The sequence below is a fragment of the Alosa sapidissima genome, chromosome 14, assembly GCF_018492685.1.
Source record: "Alosa sapidissima isolate fAloSap1 chromosome 14, fAloSap1.pri, whole genome shotgun sequence".
NCBI lineage: Eukaryota > Metazoa > Chordata > Actinopteri > Clupeiformes > Clupeidae > Alosa > Alosa sapidissima.
Window position 1 is genome coordinate 20766231 of NC_055970.1, and position 19387 is coordinate 20785617.

The following is a 19387-nucleotide window of genomic DNA, read 5'->3' on the forward strand; positions in this document are numbered from 1 at the left end:
AGGAACAACAGTGAAAGGATGTTACATGTCTGTCAGCATTCATCTGAGCGAGTGTTGCACACATAAGCCGATGGCAGACCTGGTGCCAGGGCACCGACATGGGGCTGCAGGCATAAATACCTGTTAGGATCAGACGGAGTATGTGAGTGAGTGAGTGTGTGTGTGTGTGTGTGTGTGTGTGTGTGTGTGTGTGTGTGTATGTACATGCGTGCATGCATGTGTGCACGTGTGTGTGTGTGTGTGTATACCTGATAGGAAGAGAAAGAATGAGAGGGTCAGGGAGATAGAGGGACATAATGAAAGAGAAAAGAAGGCTGAAGGAAAGAAAGCAGAGAGATGGGATAGTCCGTGACAGTGAGACAAAAGAGAGAGAGAGAGAGTGAAACTGAGAGTATGCCTGCCCCTTCTGTGAGAAATGCAGGATGAGAGCACAGACCGCTCATCAAAACCGCCTCCAGTTTTCCACAGGGGTGGGAGTAGCAGGGCTTTTGCCAGAATTTCAGACATGCACAATGGAGGACACAGATGCCCTCAAACACACACAGGCACAAACACACACCCTATTAAACACATACACAGACACACACCCATTTACACTCATACACAGACACACAAACGCGTGCAGTGCCAGATCAAAATACTCGGGCGCTCTGCCGTAATTATTAGCTAACCTCAGACTGACCTCGCCAATTACACCTGATACAATTTCAGTGAGCATCCAGGGAGGATTATCATATGCTTCCAGAATCAGGCTTCCAATAATCACTGACAAAAGTCCCCGCTGTAACCATGACATCAATCCACTGAGGAGAGAATTAGTTGAATAAGCACTAAAACAATGACAGCTCAGATTCCCTGCTCGGAGTGTGTGTGTGTGTGTGAAAGAGAAAGTGGAAGGGAGAGAGAGCGTGTGCCTGATGTGTATGTGTATGAATACAGATATACATGTGTGTGTGTGTGTGAGAAAGAGAGATTGTGTGTGAGTGAGAGAGAGAGGGAGAGAGTGTGCCTGATGTGTATGTGTATGTGTATGTGTATGTGTATGTGTATGAATACAGATATACAGTGTGTGCATGTGTACATATGTTTGTGCATGCATGTATGTGTGTGTACACAACTATGATCTTTGTAGCAAAAGCCATAGTAACAAGCATGGCTACATCTTGAACAAATACCAGTAGAGTGGCCTGACCCATCAGCATAATGAGCCTATTATATCCCATACAGACACATAGCAGCATAACCGCGACAAGGTAGAGAAGAGAGATTAAAACAATCCTTGCACAAAGACAGAAATACATGCACAATAAATACACACACACACACACATATGCACACACGCACACAGACACACACACACACACATGAACAGACACTGATGCTGCAGGTTCACTCACACACTGACACACACACACACACACATACTAATACACACATACACTCACACACACATTCACACACATACACAGACACACACACACACACACACACACACACGCGCGCACACACAGAGGCCAAATGAATGCCCACAGCTGGCAGCAGCCGTATTGAAATGCTGGCAGGAAGTGGAGAGAGCTCGGCGGTGGGCTGTGCTGAAGCCTCATCTGATCTGATCGGGTTTCGTCTGGTCTCGCCTCGTCTCCTCCTGGCATGAGTGGGCTGGTGACGGGGCTGAACGGCCGCGATTAGACATCTGCCAGGCACTCAATCAGCCACTCGCGCCCATGCAGAGGGCGCATCTCTGCCAGCTGATGCCAGAGCAAGAGCTGGCTTGCACCTCTTCAGCCTCAAACACACACACACACACACACACACACACACACACACATCTATTATAAATACTCACACACAAAGCCATGAATGCATACTTACACACAAACTATTATTAACGCACATTCACTCTCTCATACACCCACCCACACATCTATTCTAAATACTCACACACACAAAGCCATGAATGCATACTAACACACAAACTATCAAAGTACCGGTATATTTTTTGGGGCTTTTTTATGCCTTTAATGATAGGACAGTGGAGAGTGACAGGAAGCGAATGGGAGAGAGAGCAGGAGTGGGATCCGGAAAGGACCACGGGACGGGTGCCCCAGCCAATTGCGCCACAGCTGGGGTCCACACAAACTATTATTAACGCACAATCACTCTCTCATACACACACCTACACCCACACACACCTATTATAAACACACTAAGCCATGTATTCTTTCTCACCAACTATTATTAAATCTCTCTCTCTTTCTCTCTCTCTCTCACACACACACACACACACACATACACACACACACAGTGTGAGTGTTTTAACCAAACAGACAAAAACATCTGTAATTACATCTGAATTATGTCTGTAATTCCATTCTCTGAGTAATCTGTTTTTGAAGTATATGTTTTGCCCTTTAAGCCTTTATTCAGATGGGACAATGAAGAGTATCAGGGTGCGTGTGGGAAAGATGGGTTGGCATCGTGCCCCCCCCCCCACACACATTTAATATCTATCAGCCCAGTTCTCTTACATTTGTACTATTTCACTATCTCACTGCTGCCTGAGGAATGGCCAGTCCACAATGAACCCCTTTCTACTGCCTCAGGTCATTCTACTGCCCATCTCAATGTGAAACAAGAGACCTTTTAATCTCTTTGAAAAAACACTTTTAGTTAATATGTTGCCAGCTGAATGAAATAAAATACTGTAAAGGGCACCTTGTGGGTAAAACATTAACACATAAGAAAAACACTGGCTCTGATGCGCTGCGGCCTCTTATCCAATAGATTAGCTGCTGCTGCGCGGCGGCCTGAGTTCAACTCGGTGCTCAGTGATTCATCACGTCATCATCACCCCGCGGAGCAGCGAGGGGCAGAGCAGGCCAAACGCTGGGGGCTAGCGAAGCGGAATGTGTGCTGGCGTTTCCGCAGCGCGCTGACAGACAGTTTACCACGGGTGTGTGTCTGTGTGTGTGTGTGTGTGTGATTGCGTGTGTGTGTGAGAAAGAAAGAGAGTGAGTGAGTGTGTGAGTGTGTTGGGTTTGAGTGAGTGAGTGTGTTGGGTTTGAATGGCTTGTGTGTGAGGGTTAACCTGTGCACCTACCGGGCTTGGGCCGAAGGTGCTAGTCTACAGGTGTGTCTGCCAGCCACTGAAGCAGCCATTTGCAGGAAGGTTCAGCCCAGCTCTACACTGGCTACACACTGCTAAGCGACGCGTCACGCCCCGTCACATCCCAAAACACACACACACACACACACACACACACACACACACACACATTGCAGACATAATGGCATTCTAGTTTTGTAACTCACACACACACAGGCACATATGCTTAAGAACACACAATAGATTCCATTCTGATCCTCCACACTGAGAGGACCACACACACTTTGGCACACACACACACACACCTTTTGTGAATACAAAACCTTGCGTTCACATAACCAAGCACTCACCATCTCTCTTTCACATAGGTGAAGACACACCCGCAGAAAGGACCACACACACACAAAGGACCATACACACACACACACTGAGAGAAAGTGGAAAAGAACATTATGTCCAATATTCCAATATATGGTTTAATGTTCTGCATTATGCCCAATATTCCAATATGTGGTTTAATGTTCTGCATTTCTCATTAGTGGGTCACTTTGATTACTAAAAGTATGATTCTATGTAATGACTTTATCTGTACTGTCCCTGTGTATATCTGTGTGTGACTGTATTTAGAGATAGAGTTAGGTTGCCACTAATCAGAGTCTGATTCAGCGTAGTCCACGTGAGATGGGATGACCAACGCTTTTTTCATACTATTGGTCTGACTGGGTCTCTATTAAATCTATGGTATCAAAATTACCATCAACACACACACACACACACACACACACACACACACACACACACACACACACACACACACACACACATAGACAAACGGAGGACCATACACACACACATATACACACACACACACACACACACACACATACACACACACACACACACACACACAGAGACAAAGAGGACCATACACACACACACACACACACACACACACACACACTCTCAGGCCTCTAGACTTCACCTGCTCTCTTCCAGCAGCAGCAGCAGTCGGCAGTGTGGTGTTTCCGTGGCAGCGATGTGACCAAGCGTTCCAAACAGACGCTCCGCCGCAATGACATCATTAATGGTCACCTGACACACAAAAACATGGCACCCAAGCTCACATGACCTTCAGAGATTTACAGTACAGGTAAGTTATACTTGGATAGCTCAAATTTATATAGTTTATCTTAATAAAGGTGAAAGTTATCTAGTGTATAAGGTGAATTCCTCAAATTAGAAACATGGGATTGTACAGACCCCCAGATGACCATTTGTGACCCTGCAAGGCGAAACCAGTCACTTTAGATAGATAGATAGATAGATAGATACTTTATTGATCCCCAACTGAACTGATATAGCTTTGGTCACTATAGAATATAATTAATGTATTTCAGGGGAAGTAAGGGGAGAGGAAGTTCTGTGTACACAGATTGTGTATAGGCCTAGCATAGACTACTTTTAAAATGCGCTACGTCAATGGAAAACTTCTCCTGGTCCATAAAATGACGCCAGGATATTTCTAAAAGTTTGTGCTTTTGACCGTTCATGCCCTGAAACACAAGTCTTTCACAAATTCATATTCGGTTACATCTGCCAAGAACGATAGGGAGCTGACACATTGAGTAACGAGTAATGAGTAAAATTTAGCTCTACCGTAAAACCTTATAGCGGCGTGGACAATGGGAATGACTGCTAATGTGTTGAATCTTCACCTAAATAAAGTCAGGGTTTAACAGTCAAAATGTATGTGTATCCATGAAATTTGTTCACAATATGAAAGTGTAGACTGTATACTGTCAAATTATGCGAAAACGTGAAATTCAACATTTTAACCCCTACGTTTGTTTATCGTGGATTTTCTCAAAATAGCACTGTGCGCAAAACGACTTGCAGGGTCACATTTTTTCGTTGTCAACTACACCCCCCCCCCCCCCCCCCCACACACACACACACACACACACACACACACATACATACAATAAAACTCCATGACCATCAACCCCAATCACTAGGATTGGGTTGTGAGCCTGTGTGTGCTGGTGTGGTGTGTGCTCTACCTCCACGCCATTGAGCCTCTGCAGGTTGAAGTGGTGCAGGCGGTAGAGCAGGAAGGACCTCCAGACGCTCAGGCCCACCACAGGGTTGCCCTCGGGGTGGACGGTGATCTGGTCCAGCCGCCGCACCTGCGCCAGGGCGGCCAGCTGGGGCAGACGGCTGATGTTGGTCTCCAGGAAGATAAGGTGCTGTGGGGTGGGAGGGTGGACAGGTCAAACAGTATGCTAGAGTACACTGTACATGGAAGAATAAGATATATTGTTTCTATATTATCATACTTTAAGTTACACTAACTGTGTTTAAAATATTGAACTGCATGTATACAATGCATACAATATTGTTTTTCTGATACCTTTATGATATTCTCTTCAAGGACTCTTCAAGTCCTGCCATTTTGATATATAATAGACGGTATGTTGCTGTGTGAATACCTCATTGCTGTGTGACTACCTTGCCACACTCAGAATTGCTGAAGTCTCAGTTTAATCAGATTTATATCCACCACCACACTAGGCCCCACTACGCCTCTATCAGGACACCTGGCTACACCTGTGTGTGTGGTATGTGTGTGGCCAAGGCCCATTGGTAGTGCTCACCGCGAGGTTGGGAAACTTGACACGGATGCGCGGCAGTGTGGGGACGATGGCGTCGAAGCTGATGTAGCGGAATGCGATGGTGGTGACGGCGGCGGCGGTCTGCACGCCCCAGCCGCGCTCCAGGGCCTCCAGCGCGCCGGCGCCAAACAGACGCAGCGTCTCGCCGTCCAGCTCTGCCAGGTGGCTCTCCGACAGGGACAGAGACTGCACGCTACTGCTGCCCGCATCCTGTAACCTGGACACACACACACACACACACACACACACACACACACACACACACACACAGATTATTACAATGATTCATAGACATATTCATATTCAAATGAATAAACAAAGATTTTTATGATTCATAGAAAGATTCATATTCAAATGAACAAATTTCTGAAGACATCAAACTGAAGTTAAAGGGACACCAGGCAACGTTTTCATGTTCATTACTCATCTTCGTAAGTTGGTAAATGGTTAAATGACTCATTACAGGGTGAATGAAGACTCTTTCGCCCGCCCCTACTGCCTGTAGGAAGAATATCCCGCTTGCAAGTTCAGTGTATCGTACCCGCCGACCGAAGCAGGATCAGTTTACATCCTGCATCCACAGCACAGAGGCAGGCTAACGAAACACTAGCGATTGTTGCAAACGTGTGTATAATGGCAGAGCCATTATAAGCAGCGAAAATCCTTGACGGAAGATGCAAAGAAAAGGAAAAGAGCTTCAGACCGAGCGAGGTGGAGTTTCGTAGAGAAAAAGCATCAGGCTTGCCTGGTGTCCCTTTAAGGGTACAAAGGACAACATGAATGGCTAACTCCAGCCCAAGGACAATCCAAATTGTGACAATTAGCTAATGTCTACAGCTATGTCATGGCTTCTGTCAGATCCAGAAGTACACACACCACATACAGTACACACTCAACCTCACGCACGCACGCACACACACACACACACACACACACACACACACACACACACACACACACACACACACACACACACAAGAACAGAGGTCAGCTGCTTCAAAAATTGCCGCTGCCATCAAGCTCATGATGATCACTGATGCCTTGTAGAGGAACGACCTCAATGCCCTTTGAGGTCTGGGTTGACGGGAAACAGCAGTAACTGCCTCTGTACTTTAGGTGCCAAGGGGACACCGAGACCTGAGCGGTCAGTGGAAAAGGCCACAACAGAATCGGTTGCAGAGTTCAATCGGCCCGACACATTCACGTGTACACACACACACACACACACACACACACACACACACACACACACACACACACACACACACACACACACACACACACACACACACACACACACACACACACACACACACACACACAGACACAGACACACACACACACTTCTAGAGCGTGATCTGAGCGGCCGGTGAGGATGGCGACAGAGGGATCGGTTGCGAGGCTAATCGGCTCCATTCTGCCACCCTCAGCGGGACGGCCGGCGGTCATTACAGAGTCGTGAGAGAGGTGTACCATGGTGGGTCTCAGGGAGACTCAATCTCTGTGTGACAGACAGGCAATCACACACACACACACACACACACACACCTTTATACGAATAAATAAATCCATACACCCAACAAATACAACATTCAAACTCAAAATCCAACACAATGTCAACGAACGAACACACACACACACGTACACACACACACACCCACCCACACACACTCACACACACACACACAGTCTGTCCGGTTCTCACATTCCTGAGGATCAGGTGCTCCAAAGGCTTTCGCCGGTAGCGCCCACTCCATGGCCAGACCAATCAGCCACCTCACATTTCACACACTGAACACCCAATACCTCCCCAGCAGCACCGAGCTCACTCCAGAGATGAGAAGAGCGGAACAGAGACACTAGGGAGCGAGGGAGGAAGGGTGGATGGGTAACAGGATCACAGGAGGAAACCCAAAGGCAACATGGAAGTAATTTGTTGCCCGTTTTTACTGGCCGGTGGGGACAGGAGTGGACAAAAGGGAAGTTGAAATGAGAGCCACCCCTTTGACAAGGCCGCCATTGTGATGGACGCCCGATCTGATGGCGTAGGCGTGTCCCCCTGCTCATCCCAGAGAGGACAGCGCGACCTCCTCCCTATCCTATCAGCCCATGGCCTCTGTCCCTCTCTCTCTCCGTCACTCGGACTCTCTAGATCTTTCTCATTCTACCTGTCTGCCACTCTCTCTCACTCCATCTCTCTTTCAAACTCTCTCCTGCTGTACCCCTCTCTCTCTCTCTCTCACTCACACACACACACATCACACACACACACAACACACAACACACAACACACAACACACACACACACACACACATACACACACTCTGTGTGACTCCACCAGGACCCTGGCATGGGCATCAGAGGAGAGGAGGGATACAAAGGAGCTCAGGGCCAGAGAGACGTGTGTGTGTGTGTGTGTGTGTGTTTGGGGTGGGGTGGGGTGGGGGGATCTGAGAGGCGGATTATAGCACTCAGAGACCTGAGGAGACTCAAGTGGCTTTGTGTGTGAGGACAGACAACAGAGAGTGGTGCCTTTATTCAGAGCAAACACAGATAAACACGGCAGGGAGGTCGAGAGACAGGAGCAAAGGCACAAAGAGAGCAGAGACACACGAAGAGAGAGAGAGAGAGATAAGAAAGGGGGAACGAAAGAGACAGACAAAGACGAGGAGGGAGAGAAGGACAGAATGGGGTTAGGATTTAGAAGAGATAGAAAAGGGGAGATGTGGCAGCAGGGTTAATGTGGAGGGAAGATACGGCCCACAGAGAGCAACAGAGGGGAGAAAGAGAGGGTGATGAAAGAGACATGTGAAGTGGAAGAGTGGAGACAAATGAGACGAAGGTCCCTTTGGGTGTGTGTGTGTGTGTGTGTGTGTGTGTGTGTGTGAGTCTGTGTAGGGGGTGTATGGTGCTTATCTCCACAGGTGTACCCAGGCTGTGTCCAGACATTCAGGTGAGACAGCCACGTAAACAAGAAGCCCTGCAGGGACAGACAGGTCTGGTCCTCCACTGCCCCGTCCAGAGATGGACAGATACAGAGGAATTAGAGGAGAGCTGGAGCGCATCTGTTGATACGGGTGTGCTGTTCCTGTCACAGCCTGGTCACTTTCGATCAGAGTGAACGAGTGAGTCATTATAGAGCAGCTAAATTATCACAAGTCACACTCACGGTTTCTTACATTTACATAACAACAGCAGACACAAACTGTCATTACTGAGCATTTGACTTCATGGTATTAGACATAGTTGACTTGTGTGACATTTCGAGTATGCAGTAACGTGATAGATCTGTAGCGGCGGGGAAGACAAACACATGCTCCATATTTATGGAGCCATGACTCTCAGCCAACGTGCCCTATTGTTCTACCGATAATACAACAGCATTGCATTACAGTGATAGCTTACATCCAGTCTAAACACACTTACAATGCCCTGTAAAGTGATACTTTAAGTTCTAAAAAGATCTAAAAAAAAACAGAGTATGTCAGTGTGTTGAGCAGGGGCATGCAGTCTTTCCCAACACTGCCATTGGCTAGTGCACAGCGCTATAGCTAGCATTGCTATCAGTGCATAGCGCTATATCTAGCATTGCTACCAGTGCACAGCGCTATATCTAGCATTGCTACCAGTGCACAGCGCTATATCTAACCTTGCTACCAGTGCACAGCGCTATATCTACCATTGCTACCAATGCACAGCGCTATATCTAGCATTGCTACAAGTGCACAGCGCTATATCTAGCATTGCTACCAGTGCACAGCGCTATATCTAGCACTGCTACCAGTGCACAGCGCTATATCTAGCATTGCTACAAGTGAGACAAGCAATGAGAGGCTACACAAAGGGAGTCCCTCAGCTGCAGTCTACAGCCAAGAGGCTCAGCTTAGAGGCTCTGGTGGATATTTAGGCCTGACAGCAGAGGGGAAAAGGGAGCCCCAGGTGATTAGGATGGCAGAGGCCCTTAGGAGACAAGAGTGTGTGTGTGTGTATGTGTGTGTGTGTGTGTGTGTGTGTGTGTGTGTGCGCGTGCATGCGTGCGTGCGTCTGTATTGTATGCGAATGTGTGTGGGTGCATACAGTGCATTTGTTTGTGTAATGTTAATGTGTACGCATGCTTGCATGGTTATTGTGTGTGTGTGTGTGTGTGTATGTGTATGAGTTTGAAGACAAGTGAGAGTGTGTGCCTGAATGTGTATGTGTGTGTGTGTGTGTGTGAGTTTGGAGACAAGTGAGAGTGTGTACCTGAATGTGTGTGTGTGTGTGTGTGTGTGTGTGTAGCAGACTGGGGCCCCAGTGTGGGTTAGCAGTCCGAGCCACCGGAGCCAAAGTTCAGCCATTAGCAGCCTAATGCGCCACTGAAGCGAGTCCATTTCCTCCCAGTGTTTTTAATAACCTACGGAAGAACCCAATCCTACCCAAACAACTCGCCTAGCCACACACACACACACACACACGCACGCACGCACGCACGCACGCACGCACGCACGCACGCACGCACGCACGCACGGACGCACACACTTACTTTCACTTACAATTTCCCTAAAATTTCATTAGGCTCCTCATTCGACCCCCCTCCACATAATCCCAACAAACCGCAGGGCTGCAGGAAGTGGGCTGAGTGGCAGGAGGAACCGTGGGGAGGACGGAGTCTCTCTCTGGGTCCCACCGAGGGTCTCAGGCCGGCAGCCAGGCTCCTGTCCACAGCAGAGGCCACACAAACACAGCCCGCTGCGGGTCGGAGAGGAAGGCCTCAAATCAAACAACCGGACTGAACAGCAGCAGCAGGGTTTCAATAGGGACACGGTAGCAGGGCCAGGGTGTGTGTGTGTGTGTGTGCGTGTGTGTGTGTGTGTGTTTGATGTGAAGGGAGAAGCGGACGAGAGGATGGGAAATGAGGCAGGGGTTACCCTGAGGGTAGACCAGAGTCAGGTAACCTCACTTAAAGTCACATACACAGTTGGGTAACCTCATATAGTCATACATCCCACCCCCCAAACACACACACACACACACACACACACAAACACTCTTAAGCATACAGTATACGTGCACACATGCACACACAAAACCACACACACTCCTCACACCCACTAGGACACGGACACGGACAGACACACACACACACAGCCCAAACTTGACCAATTTTCCAGTGTTAAGGCTCATTCACACCAAGAACGTTAACGATAACGATAACTATAACTATAACCATAACGATAAAAGCGTTCACACTGAACAACGATAAACAAAGTCTCTCCTTGTGTTAATGAACGTGACGGTTAAAATTCAATGGGTTCTGATTGGCTATTAGCTTTTTATCGTTCTGAAAATCGCTCTGAAAGTGATCCCCAACGATATCGTTCTTCATGTCGTTATCGTTATAGTTTATGTGTGAACGTCGTCATTCATATTAACGAGAACGATATTTATTTATAGCTATCGTTATCGTTATCGTTCTTGGTGTGAATGGGCCTTTAGACAGACAGGCACCCTGTGTGGGGAGGGAAGGGGGTCTGCTATGCTACACTCTTAATCACACACAGTCAAACACACATGGCACTACTGGCAGCCTGCACATAAACACTGCAGAGTAATGTGGACTCCTCTGCCTTCTCTCGAATCCCCCCCCCTCTCTCTCTCTCTTGAATCCCCATCTCGCTCTCTCTGTCCTCTCTTTCTCTCTCTCTCTCTCTCTCTCTCTCTCTCTCGTAACCCCATTCTTAGGGTACATTATTTCTTCTTCTACCTCTACTCATAGCCCCTGTAGTCATCTCTCTCTTTCTTTCTCTCTCTCTCACACACACACACACACACACAGCCCTTGCCTTTTTTTTTTACAGTTTCTTCATATAAGTCTTTCTTTCTCTCGACTGTCTCTGCTACCACTCTCTCCTACTCAGTCTGCTGTCTGGACACATGCCACGGTTGTGTGTGTGTGTGTTTGTGTGTGTGTGTGTGTGTGTGTGTGTGTGTCTGTGTGCGTGTCCGTATCGTTGTGCTCTGGCCTCTGTCACCTACTGTTCCTCTGTAATCAGAATTGATTACCAGGCCATGTGCCCCTGCAACAGCCCCCTCCCAAGATTCGCCGGTAACAAATGATCTCCGAGGCCCGAAGGCACCAGACAAAAGCAGATAAGTGTCTGCCGCACAGGCCCGCCATAAACACTTCCTCCTGTGGGCCGCCGCGTTCTGCTGAGCGGCCCTCTTTAATAAACCAGCACTAAATCTCAATGGGCCCAGTGCGGAGGAGACTCTCAGTCTCGGTCTCGTTGTTTGTTTGATGGCTCAAGGTTACCCCTTGGGAAGCAGGGATGAGGACTTTTTTCTCTTTCCCTCTCTCTCTCACTCTCTCCTCTCTCTCCCTCTCCCTTTCTCTCTCTCTCTCTCTCTCTCTTTCTCTCTTAGCACAGAGCACAAGCTACTATGGAACATTCCAATCATCCATGGAGCAAGAGATCCATCAGGTACATTTAAAAAGAGGAATCAAGGCTGTGGGCTCAGTGGATGCCATCAGAGGTGACCCACTGACAGAGGAACTCTTAGTTCTGGAAGTTCTCCTGGCCTTTAATGACTGAACCGTGCTGAGTGACGGAGGGAAAGTTCTGGTAATGACGCAGGTCTCTGGGCTCCTTCAGACTCAGTGCAGCCAAGACAGCAGAACAGTGTGAGGTACCGCTGTGAAGGCCTTACTCCATCTTCTTACTTACTTTCTCTTTCTTTATTTCTCCCTCTCTCTCCCTCTCACACATAAGCACACATAAGCACACACACACACACACACACACACACACACACACACAATCATGTCACACACACTCTCTCTCTCTCTCTTCACTATCAAATCAAATTTGCAGTCTCTCTGTTTGACTTACAATATCTCCTCACTCTCACTCTGTATGTTTTGATATCTCCAGCCGTCTTGGCTTCTGCCCCCTCTCTGAATCCTTTATCTCTCTTATTGTACACAGCATCGTTCACCCTAACACTCATTCAACTTCTACCTTCCTGCCACCCTCCTTTAGCCTCCTCTCTTTCTACCTTTCCATCTTCTACCTGACTTCTCTCTATGCTCCTATCTTTACTTCTCTCTCTCTTTCTACATATCTCTCTCCCTGTTTCATCTCCATGCTACAGGGAGGCTGGATTTATACCTTGATCTTATCTACCTGCCTCATGTTCAGTCTGAGATGGGATTAAATGGCAGACAGAAACAGCGAGTAGGTCCTGCAGACTCTCCATCCAGGTATATCATCCCTTTTCTCTCTCTATCTTTAACTTCTACTGACTCTTCTTCCACTTCTCTGTATCCTGACCCTCACTGACCAATCACTCACACTCTCTCTCTGTCCCTCTCTCTCTACCCCCCGCCCCCCACACACACACACACACAGCCCTCTGGCTTCAACTGAGCACTTCTGCCAGGACTGGAACTCAAATGAAATCAGCCCTTGCTTTCACCTCAGGCTCTGAAATGGACTATTGCAGCTCTCCCTGCAGTAGTCCAAAGTAATCCTTCTGTTATGGCCACTTTCTCTCAGACTCTAACAGAAAGAGGAAGGCAATTAATTTGCATAGACACTTATTTTTCTGCCATTTCCCCTGTCTCTAGCCTGTTCAGCCTCTCCCTCTCCCACAGAGACAGATGGACACACACACACACACACACACACACACACACACACACACACACACACACACACACACACCACACACACACACACACACACACACACACACACACTCCTAGCCCTTTCGTGCCAGTCTCTCTAGCTTCTCAAATGGGCGATTCCTCTTCTATTGTACGGCTGTTACCAGCTGTCCTCACCACCATCACCACCCACCCTAAACCACACACACTCCTGCCTATTCACACATCGCCTTGAATGTGGAGCACGCCACCACTCAAGTCAAACAGAAGGCAGCCTTCATCAGCCTTTTCTGTGCACCCACTAACGCTAAGAGGCCCTTACACAAACACCACCACCCGTCTTCCCCGATGCTTTCAGAAATAGCACACACCTTGAACACAGGGGCAGCGTCGCATGGCAGCACACGAGACACTGAGCGATGAGCTCAAATAATGACCGCCTTCATTCCAAGTGCTTACGAATGACGCAGAAGGTTAACCTCAGTTTAGAAACACACACACACACACACACACATACATACACACACACAAACACACACAGACACATATATGCCCCGTACACAGACAGACAGACAGACAGACAGACAGACACACACACACACACGCACACACGCACACACGCACACACGCACACACACAGACACACACACACACACACACACACACACACACACACACACACACACACACACACACACACACACCACACACGTCAACAGTTGAGAGATTTGCAGTAATAACTGGCTCTAACATGTGAAGCATTAGACTCTGAGCTCACTCTGAGAGTGATGTATGTATGGCGAGGTAGAGAAAACATCACTGCACTGAATGGCTCGGTCATGTGCATCTTTTCAATAGAGTATGTCTGCTAATCATCACAACGGCACAGTGTTAATAATGCACTCATTCATTCAGAGATGTCTATCAGAGTTTCCCTCTTCACCACACAGAGTGACGTCTGAAGGGAAACTGTGTCAACAGAAACCTGAGGCTGTGGGGAGAGTGCTATAGGCGTCCATATGGCCAGCCTTGACCAGGATGAGGAGACCAATACCATGGGCCCCCTTTCTCTCTCAGTCTCTCTCCACCACTACCCCCCCCCCCCCCAGCTCTCTCTTACAACACGCATCTTTCTCTCCCCTTCTCTGTCTATCTTCCCCCATCTCTCTTCAGCACACCCACACCCAGGGGGGTCCCTCTGAGTTCACAAAGCCAAAGCAGATGAGGAGCACAGCCATGGCTCTGGGGTGAGAGTGGGTGGGGGGGGGGGGGGGGGGGGGGGGGGCAGAGGAACCACATGGGACTGAGGCTGCCTGGGCTTCTGAAGACCACCTATCATCCAAGCTTTTCATCCGGACATCCATAACTCCACGTCATACCGCTGCTGCGCTAACCGGGACAGGAGGGCACCAGCGTAAGGAGAATAACAGTTACTCTTTCTTTCAGGCAGCCTATCATAAATCAGCGCTAGAGCCGGCCCCGTCAAAACTGTTTCTGCAAGTGCCATCACAGCATTACCAGAGCCAGACCGTGACCAATGAAATTTGGCTTCAATCAAAAATGGCAAGTTGGGGCCCAGTCTCTGCAGACAGGCCACCAATTTGCAGACAAAGGCATATCTTTATGTCTCTCTGAGGAAATAAGAATAAATGAATGAAAAAAAAAAATATATATACATTACATTACATTACATTACATTTGGCTGACGCTTTTTAGCCAAAGCGACTAACAACATAGTAAACAGTTTAAGTTTTAGAGCAGTTCTCAACAATTTTAGGACAATTTAAAAAACATTAGAGTACAGTAAGAATAAGTGCATCAGTGAGTGCTGTTTTTAACAGTTACTTGTCAGTTTGAGACGACTGGTGAGTGCTAGGATCAGTAAGACTTGTTGTAAGTGTTGCTATGAGAGGAGATGTTCTCTAAAGGAGCTGGGTCTTCAGGAGTTTTCTGAAAATGGAGAAGGATGTCTCTGCCCTTGTAGGAGCTGGCAGTGTGTTCCACCAACGAGGAACAACAGATGAGAAAAGTTTGGATTGGCTTGAGCATACCGGTGGTAGAGCTAGACGTCGTTCGTCTGAGGAGCGCAGCGGTCTGGAGGTAGCGTATGTCTGTATGAGGGCATTCAAGTAGGTGGGAGCAGAACCGGAGACTACTTTGTAGGCAAGCGTTAGAGCCTTGAATTTGATGCGGGCCGCCATAGGTAGCCAGTGTAGCTGGATGAGCAGCGGGGTAACATGTGCCCTTTTGGGTTGGTTGTAGACCAGGCGCGCCGCCGCGTTCTGGATCATCTGAAGTGGTTTCACTGCGCAGGCTGGGAGACCTGTCAGGAGGGCATTGCAGTAGTCGAGTCGTGATATGACTATTGCCTGAACCAGAAGTTGGGTAGCATCTTGAGTCAAGTAAGTCCTGATTTTCCGTATGTTGTAGAGTGCGAAACGGCATGACCGGGCGACTGAGGCAACATGATCTGATAAGTTTAGCTGGTTGTCGATAACAACTCCTAGATTTTTTGCAGTCCTGGTAGGTGAAACAGACAGGGATTCAAATTTGATGTTGATGTCGTGATGTATGGTAGGTTTAGCTGGGAGGACCAGCAGCTCAGTCTTTGAGAGGTTCAGCTGGAGGTGGTGTGACTTCATCCATGTAGCTATGTCTGAGAGGCAATCCGAGATCCGTGCTGAAACCAAGGGGTCATCAGGTGGAAAGGACAGATAGAGCTGTGTGTCATCTGCATAGCAGTGGTATGAGAAGCCATGCGAACGGATAATCTGTCCCAAGGAGGTGGTGTAGATAGCAAAGAGAAGGGGGCCCAGCACTGAGCCCTGGGGGACCCCTGTGGTGAGATGGTGAGGTGCAGATAGCTGACCAAGCCATGATACGTTAAACGAGCGTCCTGTGAGGTAGGATTCAAACCAGGAGAGAGCAGAACCGGAGATTCCCATGTTAGCGAGTATAGAGAGAAGGATGCGGTGATTAACCGTGTCAAAGGCAGCCGATAAGTCAAGCAGAATGAGTACTGATGACCGAGCGGTCGCCCTGGCTTCTTTTAAGGCTTCTGTTACAGACAACAGAGCCGTTTCGGTAGAGTGGCCGCTTTTGAACCCAGACTGACTTGGATCCAGAAGGTTGTTCTGTGAAAGGAAGTCAGAGACCTGTTTGGAGACTGCTCGTTCAATGCCTTTGGATAGGAAAGGCAGGAGTGAGACAGGGCGGTAGTTCTCGACTTGAGCAGGGTTGAGAGAAGCTTTCTTAAGTAGCGGTGTTACGCGGGCCATTTTGAACGCTGTTGGAAATGTGCCGGAGGTTAGCGAGGCATTGATCACATGTGTGATAGCTGGAGCGATGGTCGGGCTGATGGACTGAAGTAGGCTCGTAGGAATAGTGGTAGGACGGCTGCATGTCAGGAGTCTAGATACTTCACTCTCGGAGAGAGGCGTGAATGCTGAAAAAGATGTTCCAGCAGTCCCTAGAGGTTGTAGGAGTGCGGTATCTGAGTCAGATGCGTTGAGTGGGCATGTAGAGAATTGACTGCTGATTGCCGCCACTTTGTTTGTAAAAAATGAGGCGAGGGTATCTGCAGTAAGGCTGGATGGAGGAGGAGGCAGCTGAGGGTTGAGTAGCGATTTGAAGGTTGAGAAAAGTTTTCGAGTGTCTGTAGTTGATTTTGTCATTGTAGAAAGCCGTCTTAGCAGCAGTGATGCTGGCTGAGAAGGAGGTCAGGAGTGTCTGGTAGTTTTTGAGGTCATCAGTTAGTTTGGATTTGTGCCATTTCCTCTCCGCGGCTCTGAGTTTGGTGCGCTGCGATCGGAGGGTATCATTTAGCCATGGATGAGAGTGTTTGGATCGAGCTGGCCTTGTGGTAAGAGGGCACAGCTCGTCTAGACACGAGCTCAGTGTGGAGCAGAGCGAGTCTGTGGCCTCATTAACCTCCAGAGAGGAGAAGGTGTTGAGTGGAGGTAGACCGGAGGCAACCGCAGAGGAAAAGTGCGTTGGAGACAGGTTCCGGATGTTGCGGCGGAACGTGACCATCGGCTGAGGAGCCGGAGGCTGTTCTGTCAGGCTGACGTTGAACTGGATGAAGAAGTGGTCAGAAAGATGGAGAGGCGTTACCATGAGGGTGTCTGTGCTGCAGTTCCGAGTGAAGATCAAGTCAAGCTCTTTGCCAGCTTTGTGAGTCGGTGGGCTTTGAACCAGTTTGAGGTCAAAGGAGTGGACCAGGGCCAAAAAGTCCGCTGAGCCTGGAGCATCTAAGTGGATGTTCATATCACCGAGAACAAGAAGCGGACAGTCATGCTCAGGGATGGAGGATAGCAGAGTGTCAAGTTCGTCCATAAAGTCACCTAGTTGGCCTGGAGGGCGGTAGATGACCAGCACGTAGAGTTTTGCTGGGGCGATCACTGTGATGGCATGGAATTCGAATGAGACATATTTGTTTGAAGGCAGTAGCGGGGTGAATTTCCATTTGTTGGAGATCAGCAGGCCCGTCCCGCCTCCTCGTCCAGATAGGCGAGGGGTGTGGGATAGTGTAAGGTTGGTGGAGAGTGCAGCCGGGGTGGCAGTGTTCTCTGGTTTGATCCAAGTCTCAGTGAGAGCAAGGAGTTCCAATGAAAGGTGGTTGGCATAGCCAGCTATGAAGTCCGTTTTGTTGACTGCGGATTGACAGTTCCACAAGCCCATGGAGAAGGAGGTTTCTGTAGGTAAGGACCGTTTAAGTTGCTGGAGGTGAAGGCGATTTCTGCCCCTTTTGGTATGATGCCGGTTTCTGCGATGGCAGGTGATTACAGATATGGTGGAATGGCACATTTTTGCCTTTGTCGGCGCCTATGCTCGGTGAACTTGCACAGGTAAACTTGCTCGTCTTCACCGCGTACGTCTTAAACGAGTACGGCTGAAAGGAGGGCTGACACTGCAGCAACAGCCTCTATTGTTATTCTGACAGGAATTGCATGCAGCTCACACCGACCGAAACTCGCAGTTTCAAGTAGTCCTCCCTCAGCTGTTCCCAAACGCCCAGAGTCCAATTCTAAACAATTGGAGAGGATTGGCCAGTAGTAGCCTATGTGTTCTTGCTTTCTCTTTTCCAACTCACTGCAGTTGTTGTCTATATATAGATAGATAGATAGATAGATAGATAGATAGATAGATAGATACTGTAGATACCAATGTGTAATACAGGTTAAGACCAAGGCATACATGTCTTTTCCAGTTTCTCTCCGAAATATAAACATATTCTTCTAATATATACAGTATATGGAATGCATCCTGCCCCCTGGTGAACACAGTGTTGCTGGCTGACAGAGACCAAAGAAAGACAAAACAGCTGCCCAGATGCACTGCTGACTAATGAGGCTTCAGGGATGCTGCAGTGCATCCTGGGAACCAGGAGGAGGAACAGAGTCCTCTTTGAGTGGAGACGCAAAAAGTCCTTGGGTCGCCCACCAGGACCTTGTGGCTCAGAGCACATATGCAGAAGTGCGTTCCCATACACACACACACACACACACACACACACACATACTATGACATACTGTTGGAGCCAATGACTGCCAAGGAGAGGAAGTGATCACTGACATCAGCCAATCACTGACCAACAAAGCCAGGGATTACCCTGAGCATCAGTTCAACCATGCCTGAGGGTATTCTGACATGATCAGATATTTCAGAACATTTCAGCAGCTTTGAAAGATGTGAGCATGCTACACTATTCTGTGCACATGCGCAGAGGTCACTCTGATACACCCACAGAGCCAGGTGTTGCATCATCTCCTAAGATGGCTGATGTCAAAATCCAGAAGCACCCCCCTGTAGAGAACACATGCGTCAAGCAGCATGGAGATCAAAGGTGACTGGGAGAGAGGGGCACCCCTGCTGGGTAAGGGGCTGGGCAGACCTGAATTGTGCCACAGACCTGATCTATGAAGCAGACGGACAGCCTGGGATGGACCATGGAGGATGGAGGG

At 48.4% G+C, this 19387-nt stretch overlaps 1 protein-coding gene across 5 annotated transcripts in view; it reads right to left on the bottom strand.

Moving 5' to 3' along the window:
* LOC121682530 (leucine-rich repeat-containing protein 49) overlaps window positions 1–19387 on the bottom strand; it is a 54666-nt gene that overhangs the window by 4087 nt on the left and 31192 nt on the right. For all 5 annotated transcript variants that reach the window (XR_006022604.1, XR_006022605.1, XM_042062688.1 and 2 more), the window contains 3 exons: window positions 5761–5995; window positions 5167–5352; window positions 4089–4198 (listed from right to left, as the gene is read on the bottom strand). Coding sequence is in view for 3 of the 5 variants with exons in the window: in XM_042062688.1 (XP_041918622.1) it covers window positions 4089–4198; window positions 5167–5352; window positions 5761–5995 (531 nt within the window). In the remaining 2 variants the exon portion in view is untranslated. The remainder of the gene's footprint in view (window positions 1–4088; window positions 4199–5166; window positions 5353–5760; window positions 5996–19387) is intronic.